The sequence below is a fragment of the Anguilla rostrata genome, chromosome 16, assembly GCF_018555375.3.
Source record: "Anguilla rostrata isolate EN2019 chromosome 16, ASM1855537v3, whole genome shotgun sequence".
Taxonomy (NCBI): Eukaryota; Metazoa; Chordata; class Actinopteri; order Anguilliformes; family Anguillidae; genus Anguilla; species Anguilla rostrata.
Window position 1 is genome coordinate 6112026 of NC_057948.1, and position 27751 is coordinate 6139776.

Sequence of the window (27751 nt, forward strand, 5' to 3'; positions counted from 1 at the left end):
CCCCATAGTCATGCATCCATCCCAGCCCCATATCCTGCCCATCCACCCATGTCTGCCCATCCACCCCAGTCAGCCCCATCCCCCAGTCTGCCCCATCTACCCATTTGCCCATCTGCCCTTCTCATCTCCATCTCACCTCCATATCTGCTAGTCTGCCCCATCCACCCCATATCTGCCCCAACCACTACCAATCTGCCTCATTTTGCCCTTGCAATCTCAGATTTCAGAAGGTAGTGTTTTTTTTTTCCTGCACTAAATAATCCCATAATAGCAGCAGGTAACATGCTTCAGTTATGGTATAATGAGATTGCTCTCTCTCTCTTTCTCTCGCTCCCTCTCTTGTCCGTCCCGTTCTGTGTTCCCCAGCTCCCAGGGAGTGCGAGGAGGATGAGTTCCACTGCCAGAACGGCTACTGCATCCGCAGCCTGTGGCACTGCGACGGGGACAACGACTGTGGGGACAACAGCGACGAGCAGTGCGGTGAGTCCCTCCTTCTCACACCCATTGCCGTGGGGGGGGGGGGGTGATTTTGGGGGGGGAGAAACAAGGCCTGTTTTCCCTCCTGCCTGTCACTGGTGTGATCCATTACATTACAGGCATTTAGGAGACGCTCTTATCCAGAGCGACTTACACAACTTTTTTTTACATAGCATTTTTACACAGCATCCATTTATACAGCTGGATATATACTGAAGCAATTTCGGTTAAGTACCTTGCTCAAGGGTACAACGGCAGTGCCCTACCCGGGAATCGAACCTGCGACCTTTCGGTTACAAGCCCATTTCCTTACCCACTGCGCTACACTCCGTGATCCCACCCCCCCCGGGGAGTCCTAAAACATTCCCTGTTCAAGCTCAAGCAGTTGATCCCTTCGGGATACCGATCCGAGCGTACCCCGAAGGCTTTCCCAGGACGGGTCCCGACAGGGCTCCTCAGCCGAGTGGCGTTCGAGGCTATAGAGGGGGTTAATGGGTTAAATGTCCCCCCCCCCCCCCCCCCCGGAGTCCTCTCCCGAGACATCTGTTTTCAGTTCTCCCGCCAACTTTTCCAGGGAGAGGCTCGCTCATTTTTCCCCCTCTCTTCCAATTGAGATGTGTGAAACCTGAGCTTTCGGTTTCTGGGTGTACGTTCGGAGGCCAGCCGCGGCGGCTCGTAAAGCTTGCGAGGTGTTAAAGGACCTCCCCCCCCTCCCTCCTCCTTGTTTATTTTTCATCCAGGCGAGGCTAATAAGCTGGCTAATTTCTTTCCAGCAGCCCCAGCCTGGGTGGCTCTACCTATGGGGCCTTCGATATCCTCCTCCTGTCTCCACGACGTGTCGCCACCGAGCGGTCACTCCGCTCCGAGTCCGTGATGCGGCCGCGTTTTCTTCCTCCCGGTTCGGCCCGTCGACGCCCCCGGCCGCCGAGCGTGACCGGGTCAGGTGTTTTTTTTAGGTCGCGACCCCTTTTTACGCACAGTCCTGTGCGCCCGTTTCCCTCTGGCTCCTTTGGCAGCTCCCGGGTTCTCCAGAGCGTTCCCGTACGCAGATAGGGCGGGTGGGCGGAGTCCCACAGCCCCGGCCGTAAAAACCCCACGTAGCCTTAGCTCAAGCTTGGCTGCCACTCTCACTCGAGGGTTCCCAAGCTCCTTGGGCCATCGCCATTTTATTCCCAAGGATCTCATTTTGATTTGCTAACGGGCTCTTTGTAGATTTTGTGGACGTGTACGAAGTCCAGTGGGGGTTTTGCCAGGCTCTCTAGAACTCAAGGGGGGGACGGCTTGGTTAATTGCTCTGCGCGGATCTTCGTTTGGGGTGGGGGAGGGTGGGGGGGGGGGGGTAGTCAAAGCAAACAGATCAAATATTTGCTTCATTCTGGCTTGGAACCAGAAGGTCTTTCTATTTGTTTCCCCTGGAAATCCATGATGAAATTCATTGGGAAAATTAGCAGGTGCTGTAAATCCCAGACCCCGCCTCCCCTGGGTGTCCTGAGTGCTTTAGTCGGAAAGAAAATGTGTTTTCACAGCCATTTTATTTGTTTATTTTTATTTTTTACATTGGGGAAAAAAAAGATCACCCGCTTGCATGTGAGAATCCCATGACTGGACAGGTGAGCATCCCGCGCGATTTGGGCCTTTCCCGGCGTGTCGCGAGTGCAAACCGCCACCGGCGGCTCGAACAAAGCGGGTCCTGTCCTGCCTTCTGTGGGGAGGGGGGGGGGGAGGCGGTCGGGGGAAGAGTAGTCAAGAGTAGCAGATAAGCAGATAAGGTTCCATTGAACTCGTAAAAACTCACTCCAGTCTCGTGTTCAAAGAGCAGGCTAATCGGAGTTTAGCAGCGCTTTTTTGCAGAAGGTGGGAGGCTGAGATACTGACCCCCTGCAGGCCATCTGTTTTTTACCCCTTGGGTTGTTGTTTCCCTCTCTCCCTCTCCACCCCAGACATGAGGAAGTGCTCGGACAAAGAGTTCCGTTGTACGGACGGGAGCTGCATCGCCGAGCACTGGTACTGCGACGGCGACACGGACTGCAAGGACGGCTCCGACGAGGAGAACTGCCGTGAGTCGCCATGCGCCGCTTCGTCTGCCGCCAGCACCCGCCATCCCCGCGATGTGTGTGTATATGTGTGTGCATATATATATATGTGTGTGTGTGTGTGTATGTGTGTGTGTGTGTGTGTGTGTGTGTGTGTGTAGCACAGTGGGTAAGGAACTAGACTTGTAACCGAAAGGTCGCAGGTTCGATTCCCGGGTAGGACACTGCCGTTGTACCCTTGAGCAAGGTACTTAACCGAAATTGCTTCAGTATATATCCAGCTGTATAAATGGATACAATGTAAAAATGCTATGTAAAAAAGTTGTGTAAGTCGCTCTGGATAAGAGCGTCTGCTAAATGCCTGTAATGTAATGTAATGTAATGTATATATATGTGTGTGTGTGTGTGTGTGTATATGTGTGTGTGTATATATATGTGTGTGTGTGTGTGTATGTATATTTCCATATATGCACATTATACTTATATACATACATTCAGTATATATATATATATATATATATATATATATATATATATATATATATATATATACACACGCACAGCATGCACACACATATATATATATATATATATATACTGTATATATATGTATACATATATATATATATATTTAGTAAGGATAAGAAGGACAGGCGGTGGTATATTCATAGAATAGAATGCAGCAGAATAGAACAGGCTTTATTGATCCCCTAAGATTTATTTCCCTACTGGGGATCAGTAAAGTACTGTTCTGTCCTGAGCCCGATGATGACATCATCGCGATGTCAGGAGGGCCAGGGGAAAGTGTGAAACAGCTGGCGGGAAGCCCTCTGCCGCCGTGCTGGCCCCGCCGCCGAACCCGGCCCGCCGGCAGCTGCAAGCGGGGGGGCCTGTCGTTACACGGCGGCTGCCCTGCTCACTGACGTCCCGTCTCCATTTTCACCGCCTCCCCCCCCCCGCCTCCCCCCCCCCCAAGGCATGAAAGCCCCCCGCTAATGCTGCACACAGGGGTCGGGAGGTCAATTTAGCATGCGGTCATCAGAGCGAACCCCTCGGTGACGTCCCCTTCCTACCGCGGTCCGCCAATCGAGGGCCATTTTGGCCCGGGCCGAGCGCCGTGCAGATTTCACGCCTGACTGCTTTAAGCGCGGAGTCTCTGTTCCTACCTAACCCAAAGTCAAGTCGGCCAAATGTCTTTCGTTTGCTTTAAACGGCTTGGCAGGAGACGTAAGGCCATAATTGACAATGTGACTCTTTGTTGTGCTCTGGTACATCTGAGACTGATTTTGAGCGCTGGCAAGGAACTCTCCACGCTTCGCAGCGAGTGCAATTTTGTGGAGAGTTGGGTTCGTTTTATACAGTAAGAGGAACTCTCTTTTTTTGGAAGCCTGTTGACGGTCGCTTTCTCGGTCGCCACGATCTCTTCCAACCACGCGCAGAACGTACCGGAGCTGCAGTCCGTATAAAACTCACCGAGCTCGCAACCTCGCTGTAATCTTCAAAGGAACTTCCTGGATGGGATTTACCACAGGGGGGAAGAAGCAAGGCAGCTTTGGCGTTTTCTTCTACGGCGCTTCCGAATCGAATCCCGTCCCGAGTGGAATCGATGCAGACGGACGGAGGGCAGAGAAACCGCTCTGCTCCGCGGGGCCTGTTTTATAAAGCGCGGCCGCGACTCGTCTTGGCGTAGTACCCTCCTTTTGAATCCCGCGTGGTTTGGATACGTTCGGCATATCACTCCCATCTCCTCTGGATCAGATATCCCTAAGGAAGGGATATCCTGTCTTTGCTTAAGGTTGTTTGGAGTATGATAGATGGCAATAACGAATAGTATTTATACTGAGTTTAGCTGCGAGCTTCATCTGAGGTAACACTATACCTCTCGCGTCATCACTTCCTTCCCATGATGCGTGACATGTGCCATTGACTGCTTGACCAAGTCGGTCATTAAAACCCACTCCCTGAGCTGACCGGAGGATGATGCGAGCCCTCGACTTTGAGAGTTTTTTGAGAGTTTCCTCTCAAAGATTATCCCTATCTGTCTGACCCGGGGAGTTTTTCCTCGCCGCCCTGGTCGCCCTCGGCTTGCTCTTGTGGACGTTTAGGCCGGGGTCCACTGTAAAGCATACCGGGACAAAGGTTTGCACGAATGCGCTGTGCAAATAATTTCGATTTGACGCGTCGTGAATGTGGCGAACCTCGGGGAGAAAAGGAAGAAACAGCAGGTCTTAAGAGCTGAAGGGTTTCCCCGCCCTTGAATAATCCCAGTAAACTGTCCATCGTTGGTCCAGGAGGTTTATGGGTAATGAATGCTTGCCGCTCAAAGCGAGGACCCCGCGCGGGTGCAGAGAAAAGCCGCAAGCTACGGGGATCTCCCGCGCCCCGCCCCGACGGACGGAGGGTCAGTTCGGCTTTCGGGTCGGCGGTTTCAGAAAGGGGGGAAAGGGCGACGAGGAGGGGGGGGGGGACCACCGCTTTCTTTTCACCGCCTGCCCCCCCCCCCCCCCACCTTCTTCAAAAAAATGAAGGTCCTCTCCGGAGGACTTCAAAGCAGGGTTCCATGCTGTCAGCTGGCTGAAGGCTGGGCTTTCATCTGCGCGGATAAAGGATCCGGGCTGCACATAAGTGCGGACTGGCGCGGAGCTCTGGGGTTTAAAGTTTGGTGCTCTTTGACGGGGGGGGGGGGGGATTTCTGTGGTCCCTCCCCTCCCCTCCCCGTTCCTGAAGGATAAAGTCTCCAGCGTGGCTGTTCTCAGCGACAGTGGGGGATGAAGACGGATGTCGATGGCATATTTGCTCCGGTTTAGACGGTCATTTGAAACCGGCGTTTAGACGTTGATGTGTCACTTGTTTACGCTACGAGGAGAAGGTGGGATGGGCGCAGTAGCTAAGTTGACCGCTTGTTGCCTTTGACCACTGACGTCACGGTGATCTTAAGCAGTGACTTTTCCCCATCTGATTTCTGGCAGTTGATGGCCTTTTCAGAGCACTGTGTCCAAGTTTTTGAGCTGTGAGGGCGACACTCTGGTAGCTGAGTAGAACATTTGATTGGTTCGCATGAAATGTCAGCGAGGGTTATTTGCTGTGAGCAATAACTAATTTACTTTGAAATTATAATTTTGCTCGCATATATAAATTGGACTTGGCACTTAAAATTCTTCTTAAGTCAAATGACATGGAAAAATGCTAATCAAGTATGTCTCGGTCAGTGGAAAAGGTTTAAGATTGATTTGCAAAGCACAACCTTGTGGGCCTTGCAAGACTGAAGTTTGACAGGATGCATCAAGCATTTTTACGTCAAACTTTTTTCCCCCTGTGGTTTTATTTTATTATCGACCAGTACAGGGTGTCTTGTAAACAGAATATGAATGAATAACTGTTTGTGTGAGAAATGTGGTGCTGGGAAGCAAGATTTATGACCAAATCCTAATTTATCTATTTTGGATAAATCCAGTAGGAGTAGCTCCCCTAGAATGAGAATCCCGTTCACCTGAGCAATTTATTGGGCCTGTTCTGACAGACTATTCGATTGCCTGAATCGCATAAAAGTAAATCAAACGGAGGTTTGTTTTTTTGTCTGGCCAGCTGTGACTGGGAGTGCGTGCAGCAGTGGAGCGCTGTTAGCTTCGTCTCGCGGGCGTTCCTAACGGTCCTCCCTTTCACACTGTTCTTGCAGGCCGAGTCCAGCTGGTGGCGCTCAACTGATATTGGATCAGGTCTTTTAGTCCATTTTATCTGGGCACGCCGGGTGGGGCTGTGTGTAAAATTAGGTAAAGCGTCGTAGGCGGAGTGGTTGCCCGAAATTTAAAGGAACACTGTGACAGATGTGACATTCTAAATTAGCCACGGTTAACGAATTTGAGCTGTCAGTGTTCACATTGTGCTTCGTGTATTATTTTTGGACGAGGTGCAATCATTTTGGCGAAATGACAACACGTCCTCACTGCTGGGTTTTACGGAGTTTACGAACATTTCCGAAATGTTATCTAGGTCTACTTTGAAAGAAATAAAAGGCCTAATCCATCTTCAGTCACTTTAAGGTGGGCTGTGCACTAGGTGCCTACAGGTTACAGTGAGATATTAATAGTAGACAATGGAGCCGCTATTTGTGCCCTTTAAAGAAAGCAATTGTGCGGTTTGTAGTCAGATCTTCCAAAAAAAAAAAAAAAAAAATGAAAGACGGTTAGCGCTGGCTAATTGTCCGTTTAAATCTTCCAAATCGACTGACGATGCTCCTTTCTGGTCCATTTCAAGACAGACAGGTACGTTTTCAAAGGCAGCACAGGTGCTCGCTGTTGACTTGATCCTCTCTTTGTGGAGACTCAAAGGGTGCTCACATCACGGTAACGTTTGAACTTATTCAGACGCAGATGCTATTAATGGGTGAATGGATGGCCACCTTCGGGAAAACAATTTTTAAAAGCACAGATGAAGAAAAGCAAATACTTCGATTCCTTTAAATAGCGGGCAAGCACAAAAGAAAAACCGCCGTCCTCTTTGTTCAAAGAAGCAGGTTATTTTGTTCACGGTTGTTCGGTACTTCGTAGGATTACTTTGTTTTCACAAGGCGGTTGCCTTGCAGCCTGCGTTTGTTTCAATAGTGCCAGCTGCATTAACCAAAGGCGCCAAATTAAAGAATGTTTCGGGCCTGAAGAATAAGACGACAGGGTGCATGCCTCTTTTGTCTGCATCTCTGGATTGAAGGGAAGGCTGGCACCTTAAAATGTAATTGGTGCGCGGAGTAACCAAGGTGAAAGCAACTCTCAACATCTGTCTTCCATCAGGACTGAATGTATTAATTTGTATGGATGTCCACCCGTGCCGTGGTGACATCGTAAGAGTCGTTCCTGCAGAACTCGTCTGAATGCGGGGTCGATATGGTCTGGTCGCCGAAAAGTGCTGTTAATGGGAGGCACGTTTTTATTTTTATGTTTTACAGCGCGCTGAGTCATTGGCTGCTTTGAACTCCCGAATCATAAACTTGGGTTGAACTGACACATCGAGCCATGGCAGGGACGCACAGGCCAGCTGCTCCTATTTATCCTAATTCATTCGCCGGGTCAAAAATACACTTTAACTCAAAGCGTTCGCTTATATTGTATTATAGGCTACGTGCAGATATTTGTTCATTGTGTTCTCCGTGTTATATTTGCGTGGAAGCGATCGCGTATTTTGCATCGCTGTTTCTCTGCTGTAATACAGCTGTGTGATAGCCTAAATCAGTCTCAGTGTGTTAAATCAGCCTCCATCTGCGCGTGTCAAAAATCACTCCGTGTACGCATGCGAGATAAATCTCACTCTCCCTCCCTCTCTCTGATAAATCGGTCTCTCTGTGTGATAAGCGAGTCTCTGTGTGTAATAAATCAATCCCAAGAGTTTAGTGTCTTGGATTTGAATCTGCGACCTCTGGGTTGTGATGTAACAGGGCGCTAAGCCTCCGTATTTGCGTCTTGTCTCCGTTCGCAGCCTCTGACGTGCTGACGGCCACCTGTAGCGTGGAGGAGTTCCAGTGCGCCTACGGACGCTGCATCCTGGACATCTATCACTGCGACGGGGACGACGACTGCGGGGACTGGTCCGACGAGTCCGACTGCTGTAAGGCCTCCCGTCGCTCCCCAGAGAGTCCACACCGCCTGGTTAATCCTGTCAAATACTGACTTTAAAGACCACAAACATCTCTGATGTGTACAGTACGTCTTGCCTGCATTTTAAAATGTTCTAGTAACAATTTGTCAGTTGCATAGATACCAAAAATAGGTGCTCTGGTGTTGTCAGCCTATCAGATGATAGTTATTTGGGTATTATATTATATTCCTTTCAGATAAAAGTCATTATTCACAGTGGAACACAGTCTCTGAAATGCTGAACTGCGTATTGAGATTTCAGTAAGAAATTATTTTACTCATGTTTTGATGAATATAGACAGAAGTGCTACCACCATGTGACTTCAGCCAGAGCTGGGATTGCCCGCCAGTGATTGGTGGAATGTTCTCTGCTGCTGTCCGTGGTCAGAAAGTACAGGAAAGCTCTCTTGATGAGACCCCAGGAGTCTGAAAATTAGCGTTTCCTTTATCAATCATTAGAAACGACATCACCGAACATTCACGCTCAATGCTGCCGCAGTAGCACTGCAACACAACTTAACGGCGGATTAATGGTGTTTCAAAGCTTTCCTGCGATCATTTCTGGGTCTGGATAATTTTTTCTTTATCCACTTACTATTTTCGGTTGTACGGTACGTTGTGTCCAGTGATTTTTGAGACGGTGAAGTAGACCAGCAATCTCGTCTCAGGTTTAAACCAGTCCTGATTACTGGGGACGAATTAGAATCAGCAGTGCTACTGGCCCCCGTAGGCCCGCACGTCAGGTTCTTCCATACACATCACGTCCGTCACATGGCAGCGCTGGACTGCACGCGCCCACACCGCGCACGCGTGTTGGCGGTTTTGGCCGACGGGCTCTGGTAAAGAACGTGCCGGAAATGTCGGTGGTCTTCACCGGAGAAGTGTTGTGACCTGAGGTAGGCGCCCGGAGCAGGACATCTGGACAGCATCCAGGTGCTCGGATGCCAGATTGTTAGGGAGGGGTCTCGCATTCCCCATTCCCCCTTCCCCTGCCCCTTGTGGTTCGATGGTGAAATTGCAGGCCCCTGTCGCATTTAGCAGACACTCTTATCCAGAGCCACTTACACAACTGTTTACACAGCATTTACACTGCATCCATTTATACAGCTGGATATATATACTGAAGCAGTGCAGGTTAAGTACCTCGCTCAAGGGCGCAACGGCAGTGCCCTACCTGTGCCTGCACAGTCGCGGTGTCACACTTGGGTCACGCCTGAAGCATTCTACACACGTGCTCCTTCACAGCACCGCCCTGTGAATGCCCCGCTGGTAGCCTAACCCGCACGTCTGCGGACTGCGGGAGGAAACCGGAGTGCAGAGAACACGCAAAAAGGAAATGCACGCGTCCCAGGCCACGTCCCGGTGATTCGAACCCTGGGCCTTGCTGTGAGGCGGCAGTGCTATCCACTGCACCACCTTGCCGGCCAAAACTGGGAGGATTTTTTTTTTTTGTTGTGGGAAATGTTTTATTTTCTGCCGTATTTTATGAAAAAAAATAAAATATTGGCCTTTCAGCACTGTTTTCAGAACCCAGTGAAAAAACACGAGTTAAGTGGAAACTAAAAAAAAAAAACATTAAAATAAAATCGGCGAATGGGGCGAAGTCTCCTTACGGCCCTCCCGAGCGGCCCCAGCGAGCGCGCGGACGCTAATCGTTAGCACGTGTGCGAACCCGCGGCGTGCGCCCGGGGCTTACCCTCGCGAGCCCCTTTTCTCCGCCGCGCGCGTTCCTGGAGCGGCTCCCCCCCGTAAAACCGGCGGCGGCGGCGGCGTTGGGCCTGAAGCGAGCGCGCGGAGCGCGGAGCGGCTCGCCTCTCGGGCGCAATGCAAACGAACGCGGGCTTTTTTGGTCATTTGTATTCGTCCTAATACTGTAGCTTATTCTTCTGCCTAGTTGGCTTTGCAGAGGTTAGGTCAGAATAGTGTTCACTGTGTGAACTAAACTGTGTTCTTGGCTAGAAATAGCTGTACAAAATAAGTATTGTACCTTACTGAACCCGTGTTTAGCAGTTGTCTATGACCATGAAATGCACTTTTTGTACGTCGCTTCGGATAAAAGCGTCTGCCAAATAAATGTAATGTAATGGCTTCACCCCGGGAGGTAGGGGCCAGGGCGAAAGGGGGGGGGGGGTTTCGCAGTTCAGCGTAATTGAACCGGTGTTTGTTTAGTTTGCCGTCTGGGGGTCGGCGGGGGGCGGGGGGTGGGGTCACGGCCGGCCGGCGTCTGGCCGTCAGGAGCGCGCTGCTCCTCCGCCGTGTCGCTGCTCCGCGTCGGGCTGCTTCCTCACGGATTACGCTGGACCCCGAAAGCGGATTCCTCGCACGTTTTTTTTTTTTTTCCAGCAGCTGCCTTCTCTGATTTTTTTTCTTTCCTTTTATTTTTTTTTTCTTCCCGCCTTTGAGAGACAAAATCGGCTCTCTTCGCGAGAGGCGCTCCAATATCAGAGCTATTTAATTTCGTCTCTTCATTCAGAAGGATTTGCTCAGTTTTTTTTCTAGCGCCTGAAACGGGAGGAAGACTTTTTTTTCACACGTAGCTGTGCGGAGGCGTCTGTTTGCAACTAATGCTGCTTTCCACACCGAGCTATGCCTCGTGCCTTATAAATATAATCTTTTCTCTTTGAACGATTAATGCGGATTTAGGGAGTAATCCTTGCGTTTTAGTAATGCCACCCCTATGCAAGACAAGCTTGTATGTCCTCATAGGCTTTTTAATTTGCCCCAACCGGTACTGAGATGCTCAGAATTTTTTTGAGATATTTGAGAGAGCTTCAAAGCCAAGAGGGGGAAAAAAATACATTTAAAAAGTCCTTCAACAATGTGACAAATGTTCCATCCCCATTCCACCCTTGAAGAATCATCCTGGTGGAATTCCTTGGCTGCGCCCCCTCGTTTGAAGACAGTGAGGGTGGCTTTGTTTAAAAAGCAGGTTCTTCCGTGTGGCTGTGGGTGTGAATAGGAAAAGGAAATTAATGAATAAATATGGGTGAAGTGTGTACGAAAACAAATAAGTGTGTGTGTGGTCATGCTGACTGTAAACAGCTACGGTTTTTGGGTAAGTGTGTAAGGTTACTGATGGTCTTTATTGGACGGTGAGTGTATATTTGGGTTTGTTGGACACACTGAGTGTGTGTGTGTGTTCATGCTGACCGCAGACAGCAGTGGTTTTTGGGTAAGTGTGTAGACCAGGTTGCAGATTACTGATGGTCTTTATTGGACGGTGAGTGTATATTTGGGTTTGTTGAACACACTGAGTGTATGTGTGTGTTCATGCTGACCGCAGACAGCAGTGGTTTTTGGGTAAGTGTGTAGACCAGGTTGCAGGTTACTGATGGTCTTTATTGGACGGTGAGTGTATATTTGGGTATGAGTGCTGTATGAGTGTGTGTGTGTGTTCATGCTGACCGCAGACGGTCGCGGTTTCTGACGGCATTGTGGTCGCGTTCTCTGTCCCGCGCAGCGTCCCACCAGCCCTGCCGCTCGGTGGAGTTCATGTGCAGCAGCGGCATGTGCATCAACGCCGGCTGGAGGTGCGACGGGGAGACCGACTGCGACGACCAATCAGATGAGAGGAACTGCAGTGAGTGATTTATCTTAGCCTAGCCGCTGGGGGGGGGTTATTGATCTGTGTGTGTGTGCGTGTGTGTGTGGGTGCGTGCGTGCGTGCGTGGGTGGGTGGGTGCGTGTGTGTGGGTGCGTGCGTGCGTGCGTGCGTGCGTGCGTGCGTGCGTGCGTGCATAGCGCGTGTGTGTGTGCGTGCGTGCATGCGTGGGTGGGTGGGTGCGTGTGTGTGTGTGCGTGTGTGCGTGTGTGTGCTTGTGTTTGAGCATGGTTGTGCATATGCATGTATGTGTGTACTGTACATGTATGTATTTGTGTGTATGTGTGTTGTATGTACAGGTGTATATGCGTGCATGTTGTATGTACAGGTGTATATGCGCGCATGTTGTGTGTACAGGTGTATATGTGTGTTGTATGTACAGGTGTATATGTGTGTTGTGTGTACAGGTGTATATGTGTGTTGTATGTGCAGGTGTATATGCGTGCATGTTGTATGTACAGGTGTATATGCGTGTTGTGTGTACAGGTGTTATGTGTATGTTGTGTGTACAGGTGTATATGTGCGCATGTTGTATGTACAGGTGTATATGCGTGTTGTGTGTACAGGTGTTATGTGTATGTTGTGTGTACAGGTGTATATGTGCGCATGTTGTATGTACAGGTGTATATGTGTGTTGTATGTACAGGTGTATATGTGTGTTGTGTGTATATGTGTGTTGTATATAGAGGTGTATATGTGTGTTGTATGTACAGGTGTATATGCATGCATGTTGTGTGTACAGGTGTATATGTGTGTTGTGTGTACAGGTGTACATGTGTGTTGTGTGTACAGGTGTACATGTGTGTTGTATGTACAGGTGTATATGCGTGCATGTTGTGTGTACAGGTGTATATGCGTGCATGTTGTGTGTACAGGTGTATATGCGTGTGTGTGTTGAATGTACAGGTGTATATGCGTGTGTGTGTTGTATGTACAGGTATATATGTGTGTTGTATGTACAGGTGTATATGTGTGTTGTATGTACAGGCGTATATGCGTGCATGTTGTGTGTACAGGTGTATATGTGTGTTGTGTGTACAGGTGTATATGTGTGTTGTGTGTACAGGTGTATGTGTGTGTTGTATGTACAGGTGTATATGTGTGTTGTATGTACAGGTGTATGTGTGTGTTGTGTGTACAGGTGTATATGTGTGTTGTATGTACAGGTGTATATGTGTGTTGTATGTACAGGTGTATGTGTGTGTTGTGTGTACAGGTGTATATGTGTGTTGTATGTACAGGTGTATATGTGTGTTGTATGTACAGGTGTATGTGTGTGTTGTATGTACAGGTGTATATGTGTGTTGTATGTACAGGTGTATATGTGTGTTGTATGTACAGGTGTATATGTGTGTTGTATGTACAGGTGTATGTGTGTGTTGTGTGTACAGGTGTGTATGTGTGTTGTATGTACAGGTGTATATGTGTGTTTTATGTACAGGTGTATGTGTGTGTTGTGTGTACAGGTGTGTATGTGTGTTGTATGTACAGGTGTATATGTGTGTTGTATGTACAGGTGTATATGTGTGTTGTATGTACAGGTGTATATGTGTGTTGTGTGTACAGGTGTGTATGTGTGTTGTATGTACAGGTGTATATGTGTGTTGTATGTACAGGTGTATATGTGTGTTGTGTGTACAGGTGTGTATGTGTGTTGTATGTACAGGTGTATATGTGTGTTGTATGTACAGGTGTGTATGTGTGTTGTATGTACAGGTGTATATGTGTGTACACGTGCGCGTCTCACGTTGCTCGCTCTCCTCCAGCCTCCTCCATGTGCACCACCGATCAGTTCCGCTGCGCTTCAGGCCGCTGCGTGCGGTTGTCATGGCGATGCGATGGCGAAGACGACTGCTCGGACGGCAGCGACGAAGACAGCTGCGAGAAAACAGGTATCCGTGGAGACCGCCGCTCTGGGGATCCTGATTGGTCGGAAACCCCTTTAACACAGCTGTGGTCACTTTGGGACAAGGGCGTGACTGCAAATAAGCACTGGCCAAAGGATGCTTTTATTTATTTATTTATTTAATGATGGTGAGGGACTGCACCCCAGTTCTGGAAGCTTCCGTAGTCCCCAGCAGGGGCTGTGACTGCACGGATCTGAATAAATGGCACAGTACTGCTCTGCCACATGAGGAAACTAACAGTAAAGGAAAACTACACACTGAACATCAGGAAGTATTCAGGAAGTAGTCTGTGGAGCTGGTTGCCAGGTTACCCAGGCTGCTGCAGAGGTACTGAAAGGTGGTCGCGTCAGGGACCGACACAGCGCAGGACGTCATAGGCGTCGGTTTTCATTACAGCTGCAGGGAGACACACCGCTGCACCGCCTAGTCTCCCGCCGCCACACGTCAAGTCTCACAAACACACCAGCTAGTCTAGGCCGGAGGTGGACAGCGGCCAGGAGTCAGAAAGTAAAAGTCCTGCCGTGCGTTTCTTCCACCCATGAACTCAGCCCAGCTGATTTCACTAATTAGTTCTACCACTAGGCTGAAGAATTGTGCTAATTAGCAAATCCAGGTGACTGGAACAAAATAGTGGGGAGGACTTTTTTTACTTTCTGAACCTGGATTTTCCATCTCTGTTCTGGGGCCCACCCAACCAGTCACATTAATGGCATGTTCTTATGAATTGCTACACACATGTAACTTACATACTGCGTAATGCATGCAATCCTATGGCATGTTTGGTCTGTACTGTGCAAGTAGTCCCGGACAATTCATTCGTCCGAATGGGTTGAACGGCCTGTTCTTGTGGTGGTGCGATGTCATGATGATGATGTCACGTCCTCGTCCCCGCCCCCAGACAGCCCGCCCTGCGCCCCGGACCAGTTCCTGTGCGGGAACGGCCGCTGCATTGGCCAGAGGAAGGTGTGCAACCAGGTCAGCGACTGTGGCGACGGCACGGACGAGCTGCCGCACCAGGACTGCCGTGAGTGGCCCCGCCCCCCCAGCCCACGCTCCGCCCCCCTCCCTACCCCCGAGTACCTCCCATCCCCCTCCCTACCCCCAGCCCATGCTCCGTCCCCCTCCCAGTCCCTCTCCCTACCCCCAGAGTACCCCCGTCCTACCCCCAGAGTGCCCCCCTCCCTACCCCCTGAGTACCCCCCCGTCGCCCTCCCCCCCCCTCCCTACCCCCCGAGTACCCCCCCTCGCCCTCCCAGTCCCCCTCCCCCATCCCCCTCCCTACCCCCTGAGTACCCCCTTATCGCCCTCCCAGTCCCCTCCCACCCCCCTCCCTACCCCCCGAGTACACCCCCATCCCCCTCCCTAGCCCCTGAGTACCCCCCGTCCCTACTGTCCCCCTTCCCACCTCCTGAGTGGGGTCCTCCCCTCTCTTACCCTCCCCAGGCCCCAGGTCTAGCAAGGGAAACTGCAACACCAATAACATTTAACCCCTCTGTCCCCCCCCAGGCCCCAGGTCCAGCGAGGGGAACTGCAACACCAACAACGGCGGCTGCTCGCAGAAGTGCCAGATGGCTCGGGGACTGGTGCAGTGCACCTGCCACACGGGCTACCGGCTGCGGGAGGACGGCCGCTCCTGCCAGGGTGAGGAACATCCGCGCCGCCGCCGCCGCCGGCCGAGCGCTCTCTCTCCTCCCGCCGGGGGGAAGGTCTCAAACGCTCGCTTTTTCGAGGGCCCAGGCTCCGTTTGTGCCCATCCTCTTATCCGCTCCGTCTTCGCGTCGGCGTCTCTGTAAGCGTGATACAAATAAAGTTGCGCTGAACGCGCGTCTCCAACGCCCAGGCCGGGTGGGGGGTTAAGCGAGCGGGTTCTCCTGATTGGTCAGGAAGCGCGTCGCTCTTTTCGGAGCCTTAGTACGTTACTGCCGGGAGGTCATGTTCCCGGAGCGAGCTCACTAAGAGCTCTGGCAGCTGGTATCAGGGAGAGAACCTTCCGGAATAAAGCCAGATTGGCCCTCTAGCACACATCTAGCGTCTGAAAACGAGCCCCATCTGGGGAAAAAAATCGGGATAGACGCCTCCGAATTCCGCGCTCGCATTCCCCGAATACCTGACCGAGGCGGAGGAGGAGGAGGAGGAGGAGGAGGAGTTTCGCACACCTGCAGCTGGGTAATTACACCGTCGCCCACGGCGACGGAAAGGCGCCGCCCAGGGAGAGCCCCTGCAGTGCCAGCGCTCACCTGGGCTGGAAGGCTCCGAGCTGTCACTACCGCCGTCGGGCTTGACGTTAAATCAAAGGAAACACGCCCGATTTCCTGTTCGGTCGCAGGGGTGCTTACGCACGCGGTCCCAGATATATTCGACGGGCTAGAAGGACTTTATCGGTTACGTTCCTGTTTGAAATCCACCTCCTCCCCCAAAAAAAAAAACAAAACAAAACAATAAAAGTACCAACCAGGTCACTGGACTTAGCGAGCTAAAGACGAAAAGTCGTTTCGGACTGGTGCTTTTAGCGATTAGCGGTTTTCGTCCGTGAGCAGCGCCGAAACCTCGCGATCCGCGCGGACGCGCGCGGAGCCGAGCCCCCGTTTCTCGAACGACGTCTCCGCGGTCCCCGGTCGGGCCTGGTGGTCGCCCCCGCCGCCGCGAGCCCGCCGGTCCGCCCGTCGAACCCCGAGGTTCCGCTCGCCGCTCTCGCCGGGGTTAGCCACGAGCGCGGTTAGCGGTTAGCAGCCCGTCGCTGCGGTAGGTCGGTTTATCCGTGGCAGGGTTTGGGGCGAGGTTTCTCTCCCGGTGCGGCTGCAGAAAAAAAAAAAAAAGAAGAAATTTGTTCCGTTTCCATCTTCCTTTTGCCTCGGGGGGGGGTGAGCGCGATGGTGATGACTCAGCGTCCCTGTGCTTTTAAGTATGCCTGCTTAGACACGAACGGATCATTTGAGTTCATTTGAAGCCTTTGACTGTTTTTACCCGAACTCGAGAACGTAGACTACATTTGGTCACAGTCAGTTTTTAATACTGTTTAAATAACTGTAAAGTAACTTCTATTTGCACTTGAACCGTCAGGGTTTTACATTTGTGAATGAAGGGGTGGTGTACTTTTGTGCTTTTGAGACTCTGTTGACTCATCACCCCCCTCCCCCCCCCCCACCTCCCCTATTTTCCCTCATGGACCTTTCCCAGATGTGGACGAATGTGCAGAGGAGGGCTACTGCAGCCAGGGCTGTACCAACACGGAGGGGGGGTTCCAGTGCTGGTGCGTGCAGGGGTACGAGCTGAGGCCGGACAAGCGCAGCTGCAAGGCGCTGGGTGAGTGCGGAGCGCCGCCCTACTGGCCGCCGGGCCCAAGCGCTCGCGAGAAGGCCCTTCAGCGAACGACGACCGTCTGGACGCATGCAGTGGAGAGAGAGTCTTGAGTGAAGCCAGACTCCCTTCTAAACATGCTGAATATGAACTTGGGTGGGTGGGGGGGGGCAGAATGGGGTTAAGGTCAGGTCATGGCTGAAGTTCAAGATGGTAGGGACATGTTTGGGATTACAACAGGAAGAGTAACCAAATACACATGTCAATTTTTTTTTTTCCGGGTTATTTTTAGCAGGTCTTAAATAACTTGCTTCCCCTTTTGATTTAACTGCTGTCAGTCATGCTCAGTTAGTATTTCAAAGCCCTGAAATTGGATTTGGGAAACGGAAGAGGTGTATGATATCTCTCTCCCTCTCTCTCTCCCACCCTCCCCTCCCCCTTACTCTCTCCGTCTCCCTTTCTCTCCCTCTCCCCTCCACCTCTTCCCCTCACTCTCTCTCTCCCCTCCCTCCCTCCTCCTCCCCCTCCACTCTCCCCTCACTCTCCCTCCCTCCCTCTCTCCCTCTCTCCCTCCTCCCCCTCTCTCTCACCCTCCCCCTCCACCTCTTCCCCTCACTCTCTCTCTCCCCCTCCCTCTCCCCCCCACTCTCCCCTCACAGGGCCGGAGCCCGTGCTGCTGTTCGCCAACCGCATAGACATCCGGCAGGTGCTGCCGCACCGGTCCGAGTACACGCTGCTGCTCAACAACCTGGAGAACGCCATCGCCCTGGACTTCCACCACGGCCGCGAGCTGGTCTTCTGGTCCGACGTCACGCTGGACCGCATCGCCAGGGCCAACCTCAACGGCAGCGGCGTGGAGGAGGTGGTCTCCACCGGCCTGGAGAGCCCAGGTAACCTCCGCTTCCGGCGTCGCCTCGTCTTGTCTTGGTATGGCTCCAGAGGTGGGATTTTCCACCAGAGTGAAAAGACTGACCATGAATTTGCTCCACCACCGTGCACTAAACCAGCTGACTCTAATTAGCATAGCTCTTCAGCATGATGGGAGAACTAATTATGGGAGGGAGGGAGGGAGGGAGGGAGGGAGGGACGGGGGTGCTTTAAAGGGAGCGCTCTAATGAGCCGAATCGCTGTGCCCACGCAGGAGGGCTGGCCATCGACTGGATCCACGACAAGCTGTACTGGACCGACTCCGGGACGTCCCGCATCGAGGTGGCCAACCTGGACGGGACGCACCGGAAGGTCCTGCTCTGGCAGAGCATGGAGAAGCCCCGCGCCATCGCCCTGCACCCCATCGAGGGGTACGAGCCCAAACCCACGCCCCCTGCTGCGTGTGTGTGTGTGTGTGTGTGTGTGTGTGTGTGAGAGAGAGAGAGAAAGCGAGTGAGTGTGCCAAATGGAATCTAAAGCCTTTTTTTAAATTGATAAAGCATGCAAAAATTTTACATTTGCTTTTTTTGGTGTACATGTTGATTAATTAGGCTGTGTAGGGTGTAAACGTGATTAGTTGTGCAGTGGTTTGGTAGGAAGCCAATTTGTCCTTTGCTCAATTTGTCATTTGAATTAGAATTAGAAAATTTGAGTGTGAGTGAGTGAGTGAGTGAGTGAGTGAGTGAGTGAGTGAGTGAGTGAGTGAGTGAGTGACTGACTGACTGACTGACTGACTGACTGACTGACTGACTGACTGACTGACTGACTGACTGACTGACTGACTGCATGTGCATGTGCATGTGCGAGAGTGAGACTGAGCGTGAGAGTGAGCATGTGTGTGTGTGTGTGTGTAGGTGTGTGCATCAGTGGGCTATTTGCTTTTGTAAAAGGGCCTTAGTGGGTTCAGATGTTTTTTTTTTACTGGCTTCATGATGGACCTGCTTGGCTTTTCCCCTGCAAGTCCCTCAGCGCTAAACAGAACTAACGATGTAGCGACCGGCGCCTATCCCCAGCGTAATTAGAAGTCCGGCGGGTGTAACCCGTTGCGTCTTCCTTACTTCCTTCCTCAGTAAGATCTACTGGACGGACTGGGGGAACACCCCGCGCATCGAGTACGCCGACATGGACGGCTCCAGCCGGCGCGTCATCGCGGACACCCACCTCTTCTGGCCCAACGGGCTGACCATCGACTACGCCGGGCGCCGCATGTACTGGGTGGACGCCAAGCACCACGTGATCGAGCGCGCCGACCTGGACGGGCGCAACAGGAAGGCGGTCATCAGCCAAGGTGGGCAGTTTTGTTAAACCAGGCTAAATAAGCGTCTGTCTGTGTATGATTCAGAAAAGGCTCCTGATGTCACATCAAGGTGCCGTGAACCGAAACCTGAGCAATCAAGACCCAGGTCAAAACCTAGTATACGGCTGGACCTAACACACGTGATCCGGCCGACCGATGGTGTAACTTCATAACTCGGCCGACCAATGGTGTAACTTCATCACTCAGTCACTCAGTCACTCAGTCACAGACATTTGCGTTTGTAGGGCTGGCCCCGCTGTTGCGGTCCAGCCAAAAATAGGCGGTGTTTCCGACAGATATAGGCGACACCGCAAACTCGAACCATCGTTTTGTTTTTTTTTTATTTTCATCCTCTGGAGAGCTTCTGCTCGTTTTTTTTTGGGGTCAGCCGAGCCCGTGAATTCACAGCTTGTTGTCGCTTCACCCCTTGAGGGCTTCGCGAACCCTCCTCCCCCCCCCCGTGACTGGAAGAGGTCTGTCGGCTTTATTTCAGGCTGCCCCCCCGAGGAAAATTGAATTTCTGTCAGCGGGAACACGGCCCCTGGTGTGAGGTCCGCACGCTTGTCGGAGGCGCGCTAGCTTGTCGTCGATAGCCTCTTGCTTAGCGGCAGGGCAGCACAGATAGGCCCGTAGATCACCGAGCGACTCCGCGTTAACCGCCTTCATCGATAAATCACACGGCGCCGCTCGTTTTCCTGTTTATTAAATAGTAATTTATTAGCTTTAGTAATGAAGTAGCACATTTTAATGTTGCGTTTTAATTAGTGCCGTTTTTTTTGTTTTTGCGAGCAGTAAATTTATTTCTGAACGCGAGAAGCGGAAGCGGCGCCGCGGTAGCCGGTTGTTTTAGCCGTAGCGCGCCGCGCGCGTAGCGAAGACCCGTTGAACCCCCGAGGGTAAACGTGGCGGCTTCGGGGTCCGGCCGGCCGGGCGGGCGGGGCTCTAAAGCCGCCGCCGTAAATCGAACCCGCCGGGGAAGGAAACGGCAGTAGACCCGGGATTTATTTCATTTTGGGACCGCACCGGGGCCCGAGCCGCCGGATCCGAAGGGGGATGGCCTGCATTGTTCCGCCGTTCTCAAGGAACCGTGCAGGCTAACAAAAAGTTACGTGGAATGTGCTGGGAAATTCTTTATGGAAAGTTGCGGAAACTTTGTGGAAAGAGAGTGGAGACAAGCGAGGGGTGTGGGGGAGGGGGTTTGGGGGTTTTGAGGGAGAGGCTAACTGCTAACAGTGCTGTGAGTGTAGTTAGGCTGGTGGGTTTTAGGGAGAGGCTAACTGCTAACAGTGCTGTGAGTGTAGTTAGGCTGGTGGGTTTTAGGGAGAGGCTAACTACTAACAGCGCTGTGAGTGTAGTTAGGCTGGTGGGTTTTAGGGAGAGGCTAACTGCTAACAGTGCTGTGAGTGTAGTTAGGCTGGTGGGTTTTAGGGAGAGGCTAACTACTAACAGTGCTGTGAGTGTAGTTAGGCTGGTGGGTTTTAGGGAGAGGCTAACTACTAACAGCGCTGTGAGTGTAGTTAGGCTGGTGGGTTTTAGGGAGAGGCTAACTGCTAACAGTGCTGTGAGTGTGTAGTTAGGCTGGTGGGTTGTGAGGGGAGAGGCTAACTGCTAACAGTGCTGTGAGTGTGTAGTTAGGCTGGTGGGTTTTAGGGAGAGGCTAACTGCTAACAGTGCTGTGAGTGTGTAGTTAGGCTGGTGGGGTTGTAAGCGGGAGGCTAACTGCTAACAGTGCTGTGAGTGTGGAGTTAGGCTGGGGGTTTTAGGGGAGGCTAACTGCTAACAGTGCTGTGTGTGGAGTTAGGCTGGTGGGTTGTGAGCGGGAGAGGCTAACTGCTAACAGAGCTGTGAGTGCGGAGTTAGACTGGGGGTGTTTGAGGGGAGGCTAACTGCTAACAGTGCTGTGAGTGTGTAGTTAGGCTGGGGGGTTTTAGGGGAGGCTAACTGCTAACAGTGCTGTGAGTGTAGTTAGGCTGGGGGGTTGTAAGCGGGAGGCTAACTGCTAACAGTGCTGTGAGTGTGTAGTTAGGCTGGTGGGGTTGTGAGGGGGAGGCTAACTGCTAACAGTGCTGTGAGTGTAGAGTTAGGCTGGGGGGTTGTGAGGGGAGAGGCTAACTACTAACAGTGCTGTGTGTAAAGTCTTAATGAAGTGCACTGTGGGGATTAGTGCTGTAGTAATGAGCCCTTTGCTGTTTGCTCTGGACCTTTGCCTGTATCTGAGTGTGGAGGTCTGCCAGCCCTCATGTCTGCTCTGGTGTGGGGGGTAGGGGAGGGGGAGGGGCCGGGTCTGAGAACCCTGATCCCCAGCACACACCTGTGCACCTGTATGGAGGTTGGGGGGGGGGGGGGGTGGGTGGAAATCCTTTCTGCCTGCAGCTGGAGAGGGAGGGGGAGAGAGATTTACATTCTTTTTCGAGTGTATTTTTGTCGTTCTGTGTGTGAAATTGTGTATTTCATGTCAATGAAGTATTTTAGATTTGAATTTGACAGTGAGAGACAGAGAAACAGAGGGAGAGAGGAAGTGAGGGAGAGAGGGAGAGTGTGAAACCAAGAAACAGAGAGAGACAGAGAAACGGAGGGAGAGAGGGAGAGAGACTGAGAAGACAAGCTGAAAAAACAAGGACAGAGTGAAGGTGGCAGAACTCAAATTAAGAGATGAGAGAGAGCGAGGGACAGAAATAAAGACGGGAAAGAGGAAAGGGAAATGGAGAAAACCCCGGAAAAGGGGAGAAACGGAACATCGCGTGACACAGCCGGAGCGCCGATAGGGGCGTTGCCCCTATCAACCCTGGTGACACGTCTCCCTTTTCAGCGATAAGATCATATAGAAAAATGCCCATACATCTCACTTTACACTCACTCTGGCGTGCGTGCGCTTCAGTCTGATATGAGAACGCATGTATACATGCACACACACATACACACACACGCGTCTACACACACACACACTCGCACACACATACACCTACACACGCGCACACGCATACACATACACACACACGCATCTACACACACACACACACACACACATCGCCTACACACACGCGCACACGTGTGCAGATTCACATGCACACACACACACACACACACACTCACAACCACACAAGCACACATGCACACGCACGCACACACGAGCTTGCATGCACACACAGACAGTCAGATTCAAAAGTATCGGGAGAGTGACACAGTTTAGTCGTTTTGGCTCTGGACTCCAGCATATTGGATTTTACAACAAATAAATTACAAATTACAAAACAAATAAACACAAGGTTCAAGTGCTGACTGTCAGCTTTAATTTGAGGGTATTTACATCCATATCATGTGATCGATGTAGGAATTACAGCCCACTTTACACACAGAATATTGTGTGTGCGCGTGTTTGTGTGTGCGTCCGTGTATAATGTTCCATTGTAACATTCCTAGGATGAGAATAAGTCGGTAAGGTCTGAAAACTGGTTAAAAACTGCAATAAATCCTGGTCCCCAGCCGTCATAATTAAGCTAAAATGGCCGACAGTCCAGCAGGCACCGAGTCCCTTCCTGGGAAAGTGGTTTCTGCCGTAACTCTCAGACCTCCTGTCAGCTCTTGTCAGATGCCAGCAGATTTAATGGATTTGTGTGCGATTAAATAGAATTAAAACGGAGAAGAAGAACACTGTGAAGTGTTCTGTAACGTGGGATGCCGAGGAAGCCTAGTTCCCTGACGTTGCCCGTTCGTTTAATTCGTTTGTCGTTTGTTTTTGTTTTTTTTTTGCTCGCGGCAGGTCTTCCCCACCCCTTCGCCATCACCGTGTTCGAGGACAGCCTGTACTGGACCGACTGGCACACCAAGAGCATCAACAGCGCCAACAAGTTCACCGGCAAGAACCAGGAGATCATCCGCAACAAGCTGCACTTCCCCATGGACATCCACACGCTGCACCCGCAGCGGCAGCCCGCAGGTCAGCAGGGGGCACCGCAGAGAGGCCCAGCGAGGTCCCTCCTCCTTCCCCCGTCCCGCTCTAACCGCCTCTCTCTCTCCCCGGGGGGGTTTCCCCTCCAGGTGGCCGGAACCGGTGCGGGAGCAACAACGGCGGCTGCAGCCACCTGTGCCTGCCTAGCAACAAGACCTACACGTGCGCCTGCCCCACCGGCTTCAAGAAGGTCGACAGCTTCACCTGCGCGGAGAGTAAGTGCACACGCCCCCCCCCCCCCCACTTCCTGTTTCCACTGCCAGCACTATGGCCCGGATTCAAACCAAGCCTGTCCTTAACTGTAACTGTGTCCATTGCCAGCACTATGGCCTGGATTCAAACCAAACCTGTCCTTAACTGTAACTGTGTCCACTGCCAACTTTATGGCCTGGATTCAAACCAAACCTGTCCTTAACTGTAACTGTGTCCATTGCCAGCACTATGGCCTGGATTCAAACCAAACCTGTCCTTAACTGTAACTGCGTCCATTGCCAGCAAAATGGCCTGGATTCAAACCAAACCTGTCCTTAACTGTAACCGAGTCCACTGCCAACTTTATGGCCTGGATTCAAACCAAACCTGCCCTTAACTGTAACTGTGTCCACTGCCAACTTTATGGCCTGGATTCAAACCAAACCTGCCCTTAATTGTAACTGTGTCCACTGCCAACTTTATGGCCTGGATTCAAACCAAACCTGTCCTTAATTGTAACTGTGTCCACTGCCAACTTTATGGCCTGGATTCAAACCAAACCTGTCCTTAATTGTAACTGTGTCCACCGCCGGCACTATGGCTGGGATTCAAACCAGTCCTTAACTACCTATTTCAACTGCCAGTGCGATGGCCTGGATTCAAACCAAACCTGTCCTTAACCGTGACTTGCCAAACTTTACATTCAAAGCAAAGAGCAAACAGTGATTGAATCCCATTATTAAAAATAGCTAGCTCTTCATCACAGGAATGTCATGTCAGTAAACTGAAGCAGCTTTGGAGATGCATTAAGATGAACTGTTTAGTACTAATATCATTTAATGTTTAAAGTGTTAAGCATACAGATATCGTAATGCCTTACTAATTACTGTGTTCATATTGCCGTAATGGCTAAAAATGCATTAACTTGAACCGTTTGATGTGTCTGAAAGTCTAGAGAGAAAGTAACTGAAGTAATATTATTTCATAATCGTCAGTGCTTGATATATCAGTGTGTGCTTATTTAGGCGCATTATAAGTCTAACTGATCTGAGGAATGGCTGAGCTTGTGTTTGCTTGTGATGACCTGCTGTTGCCAAACCCGAGAAGTCTGACAGGAGACCTTTTGGTCTTTGATCAGGTCTTGACACGTTCCTGCTTTTTGCCCGAAGGACGGACGTCCGTCGGATCAGCTTCGACACGGCGGACGCGTCGGACGTCGTCGTCCCGCTGGCGGACGTGCGCAACGCCGTGGCGCTGGACTGGGACTCCCGCGGCGAGCGCGTCTACTGGACGGACGTGGCCACCGACTCCGTCAACCGCGCCAAGTGGGACGGGTCCGAGCAGGAGGTGGGTTAGGCGCTAACGCGCTAACGTCTGGGATATCCGGATGCTTTAATCTCTCCTGGTGAGGAGAATTTTTTTTTTTCCTCTGTTAAATGTCGCCACCTGCTGGAGGCAGTGGTGAACCGCGGCTTTCGGCCAACTTCCTGGAACTAAACGGTGACGGTAAATGGACTGCGTTTATATAGCGCCTTTATCCGAAGCGCTTTACAATTGATGCCTCTCATTCACCCATTCACACACACACACTCACACGCCAACGGTGAAAGGCTGCCATGCAAGCTACCAATCAGCTCGTTGGGAGCAATTAGGGGTTAGGTGTCTTGCTCAGGGACACATTTCGACACGCCCAGGGCGGTTGATCGAACCGACTGCCGGACAACTGCTCTTATCTCCTGAGCTACGTCACCTCTGACACAAAATCCCAAAAAAAAGGTCATTTTCTTTTTTTTTGACAAAATACAATCGTCTTGGATAAACAAAAACATGGTGCCGTGAAAATGTTTTTTTAATGTCCCTTTTAGTGTTAGGCTCCAGCATAGTAGAATATATGGTTCTTGAGATTAAGCCCATGTCCCCTACAGAGGACAAAAATGAATTGCTGGGTCTTAGGAGGGCATGTTTGTGGTACTGGTGTGAATCAGCGTTATGTAAACGATTCTCATTGGGCTTCCTCGTGTTTTAATATTCGTGCAGGTTGTTGTCGACACCAGTTTGGAGAGTCCCGCAGGGCTTGCTCTGGATTGGGTGACCCAAAAGCTGTACTGGACCGACGCAGGTAAACAGCGCTGTCGACGATACCTTCCTTCGCCTCGCTGCGGGGCGTCCGTTGGTCTGTCTGTCCGCTTCGGTTCATGATCCTGAAGTCCCGTAACCCGTCCGTCCGTCCGTCTGACCGCTCCCTCAGGCACGGACCGAATCGAGGTTTCCAACGGCGACGGGAGCATGCGCACGGTGCTGATCTGGGAGAACCTGGACCGGCCCCGGGACATCGTGGTGGACCCTATCGGGGGGTGCGTGGCCGATTCGGGGGAAGGGGGGGGGGTTTCTCATGTTTGACAGGAGCAAGGCAGCTCTGTTTCTCTGCAGTTCATAAAGTATATCTGGCCGAAGTGTCACCACACAGGAGTGATAACTTAAATGAGTGCACACACACACACACACACACACACACAATCATCAGGGTGATTTTCCCCTCTATACCCTGTGTTTCAGACACACATACACACAGAAACACTCTCTCACACACACACACACACACAGGATGACTCTCCCCCTCTATACCCCCGTGTCTCAGACATGCACACACACACAGAAACACACAGACACTCACACACACGCACAGGGTGAATTTCCCCTCCCTTCCCTGAGATACACACAGACATACACACACACACACACACCCACTGGATGACTCTCCCTCTCTGCTCCCCCGTGTCTCAGACACACACACAAAACACACACACACACACACACACACTGGATGACTCTCCCCCTCTGCCCCCCGTGTCTCAGCACACACACACACACACACACACTGGATGACTCTCCCCCTCTGCCCCCCCGTGTCTCAGACACACACACACACACACACACACTGGAGGACTCTCCCCCTCTATACCCCGTGTCTCAGACACACACACATACACACACACACACTGGATGACTCTCCCCCTCTGCCCCCCCGTGTCTCAGACACACACACACACACACACACACACTGGATGACTCTCCCCCTCTACCCCCCCGCGTGTCTCAGGTACATGTACTGGACAGACTGGGGGGCCAGCCCCAAGATCGAGAGAGCCGGCATGGACGCCTCCAACCGCCTGGTCATCATCTCGTCCAACCTGACCTGGCCCAACGGCCTGGCCGTCGACTACGAGACCGAGCGGCTGTACTGGACCGACGCGGGGATGAAGACCATCGAGCACGCCCACTTCGACGGCTCCGAGAGAAAGGTGCGGCGGCGCTAAGCCCCTCCCCCCTTCCGGCCGAGGGCGGGGTTTTAGCAGCGCGAGAATGAAGCTCCGCGAATCCAAAAATTGGGCGGAGCTACCGTTAGGCATCAATGGCTCACAGATTTGAGCCAATCATTGCATTCGGTGGGGCCTCTTTATTTGGCCAGATGACTGCGCAGTCGACAGCTGCTTGTAGCTCCACCTGTTATGCAGCTTGTGAAACCTCACTCTACATCCCGCCCACCTCAGCTTTGCTCTTAAAGGGGAAGCGCGCGCGTGTAGCAGCGCTAGCCAGCCACCCGCTGCCGAGTAACTGTTAGCGCTGGCTACCGTTTGCTAGCAGCGACAGGCATATTTCAACCAATCATTGTGTTCCACTAGGGAAGGCAGAACATTTTATTTACTTAAGGAAGGCAGTGATTGACAGCTCATTATAGCCCCTTCCTATCAAGTTTATAAAAAATTTTTTTTTTAAAAACAGAAAGCAGCATATCTAACAGGACTCTTTACTTAAAAAGCTTCATTGGAAGTTGGGCCCTGAATTGTTGTGATTTTAGCTTTATGGATGCTAAAATGGAAATCTGAATAGAAATGTTTGTTGTTAATTAAACATGTAGTGGGAATTTTACCTTCAGCTATTAGGCTAGCTAGTGTAAAAACAGTCATACGTAGATCAACAAGCAAAAAGCAGATTTAAATATAAATACAACGTCGAGCACGCAATGCATGTACCTCCTGGTGACTTACTTCCGTGACTCCGCCTATTTGATTGCCTAGGTGCTGATTGGCAGCCAGTTGCCCCACCCCTTTGGCCTGACCCTCCACGAGGACAAGATCTACTGGACGGACTGGCAGTCCAAGAACATCCAGAGCGCCGACAAGAACACCGGCCTGGGCCGCTCCACGCTGGCCCAGAACCTGGAGAACCTGATGGACATCCACATGTTCCACCGGCAACGCTCTCCAGGTGGGGCCCCCGCATCGGACCGGAACCGGAACCAGGCCGGAACTGGACCGGACCTTGACCCCACACCCGTCCACTGCCCTCAGTCACCCACTTTCACGGGGCTACACAGTACATACCAGTGTCCAGTCTAGCGCTGAAGGGTCCTACCAGGGCTAGGCATTTCTTTGAGAAGACATTT

At 51.6% G+C, this 27751-nt stretch overlaps 1 protein-coding gene across 3 annotated transcripts in view; it reads left to right on the forward strand.

The window, feature by feature from the left end:
* LOC135242546 (low-density lipoprotein receptor-related protein 4-like) overlaps positions 1 to 27751 on the forward strand; it is a 118516-nt gene that overhangs the window by 70371 nt on the left and 20394 nt on the right. For all 3 annotated transcript variants that reach the window (XM_064313665.1, XM_064313666.1, XM_064313667.1), the window contains exons 4-21: positions 367 to 480; positions 2418 to 2534; positions 7977 to 8105; positions 11595 to 11714; positions 13502 to 13627; positions 14541 to 14666; positions 15149 to 15283; positions 16820 to 16945; positions 17599 to 17829; positions 18081 to 18237; positions 18937 to 19154; positions 22924 to 23100; positions 23202 to 23327; positions 24443 to 24651; positions 25342 to 25423; positions 25553 to 25658; positions 26405 to 26606; positions 27384 to 27573. In XM_064313665.1, coding sequence (XP_064169735.1) covers positions 367 to 480; positions 2418 to 2534; positions 7977 to 8105; positions 11595 to 11714; positions 13502 to 13627; positions 14541 to 14666; positions 15149 to 15283; positions 16820 to 16945; positions 17599 to 17829; positions 18081 to 18237; positions 18937 to 19154; positions 22924 to 23100; positions 23202 to 23327; positions 24443 to 24651; positions 25342 to 25423; positions 25553 to 25658; positions 26405 to 26606; positions 27384 to 27573 — 2691 coding nt within the window. The remainder of the gene's footprint in view (positions 1 to 366; positions 481 to 2417; positions 2535 to 7976; positions 8106 to 11594; positions 11715 to 13501; positions 13628 to 14540; positions 14667 to 15148; positions 15284 to 16819; positions 16946 to 17598; positions 17830 to 18080; positions 18238 to 18936; positions 19155 to 22923; positions 23101 to 23201; positions 23328 to 24442; positions 24652 to 25341; positions 25424 to 25552; positions 25659 to 26404; positions 26607 to 27383; positions 27574 to 27751) is intronic.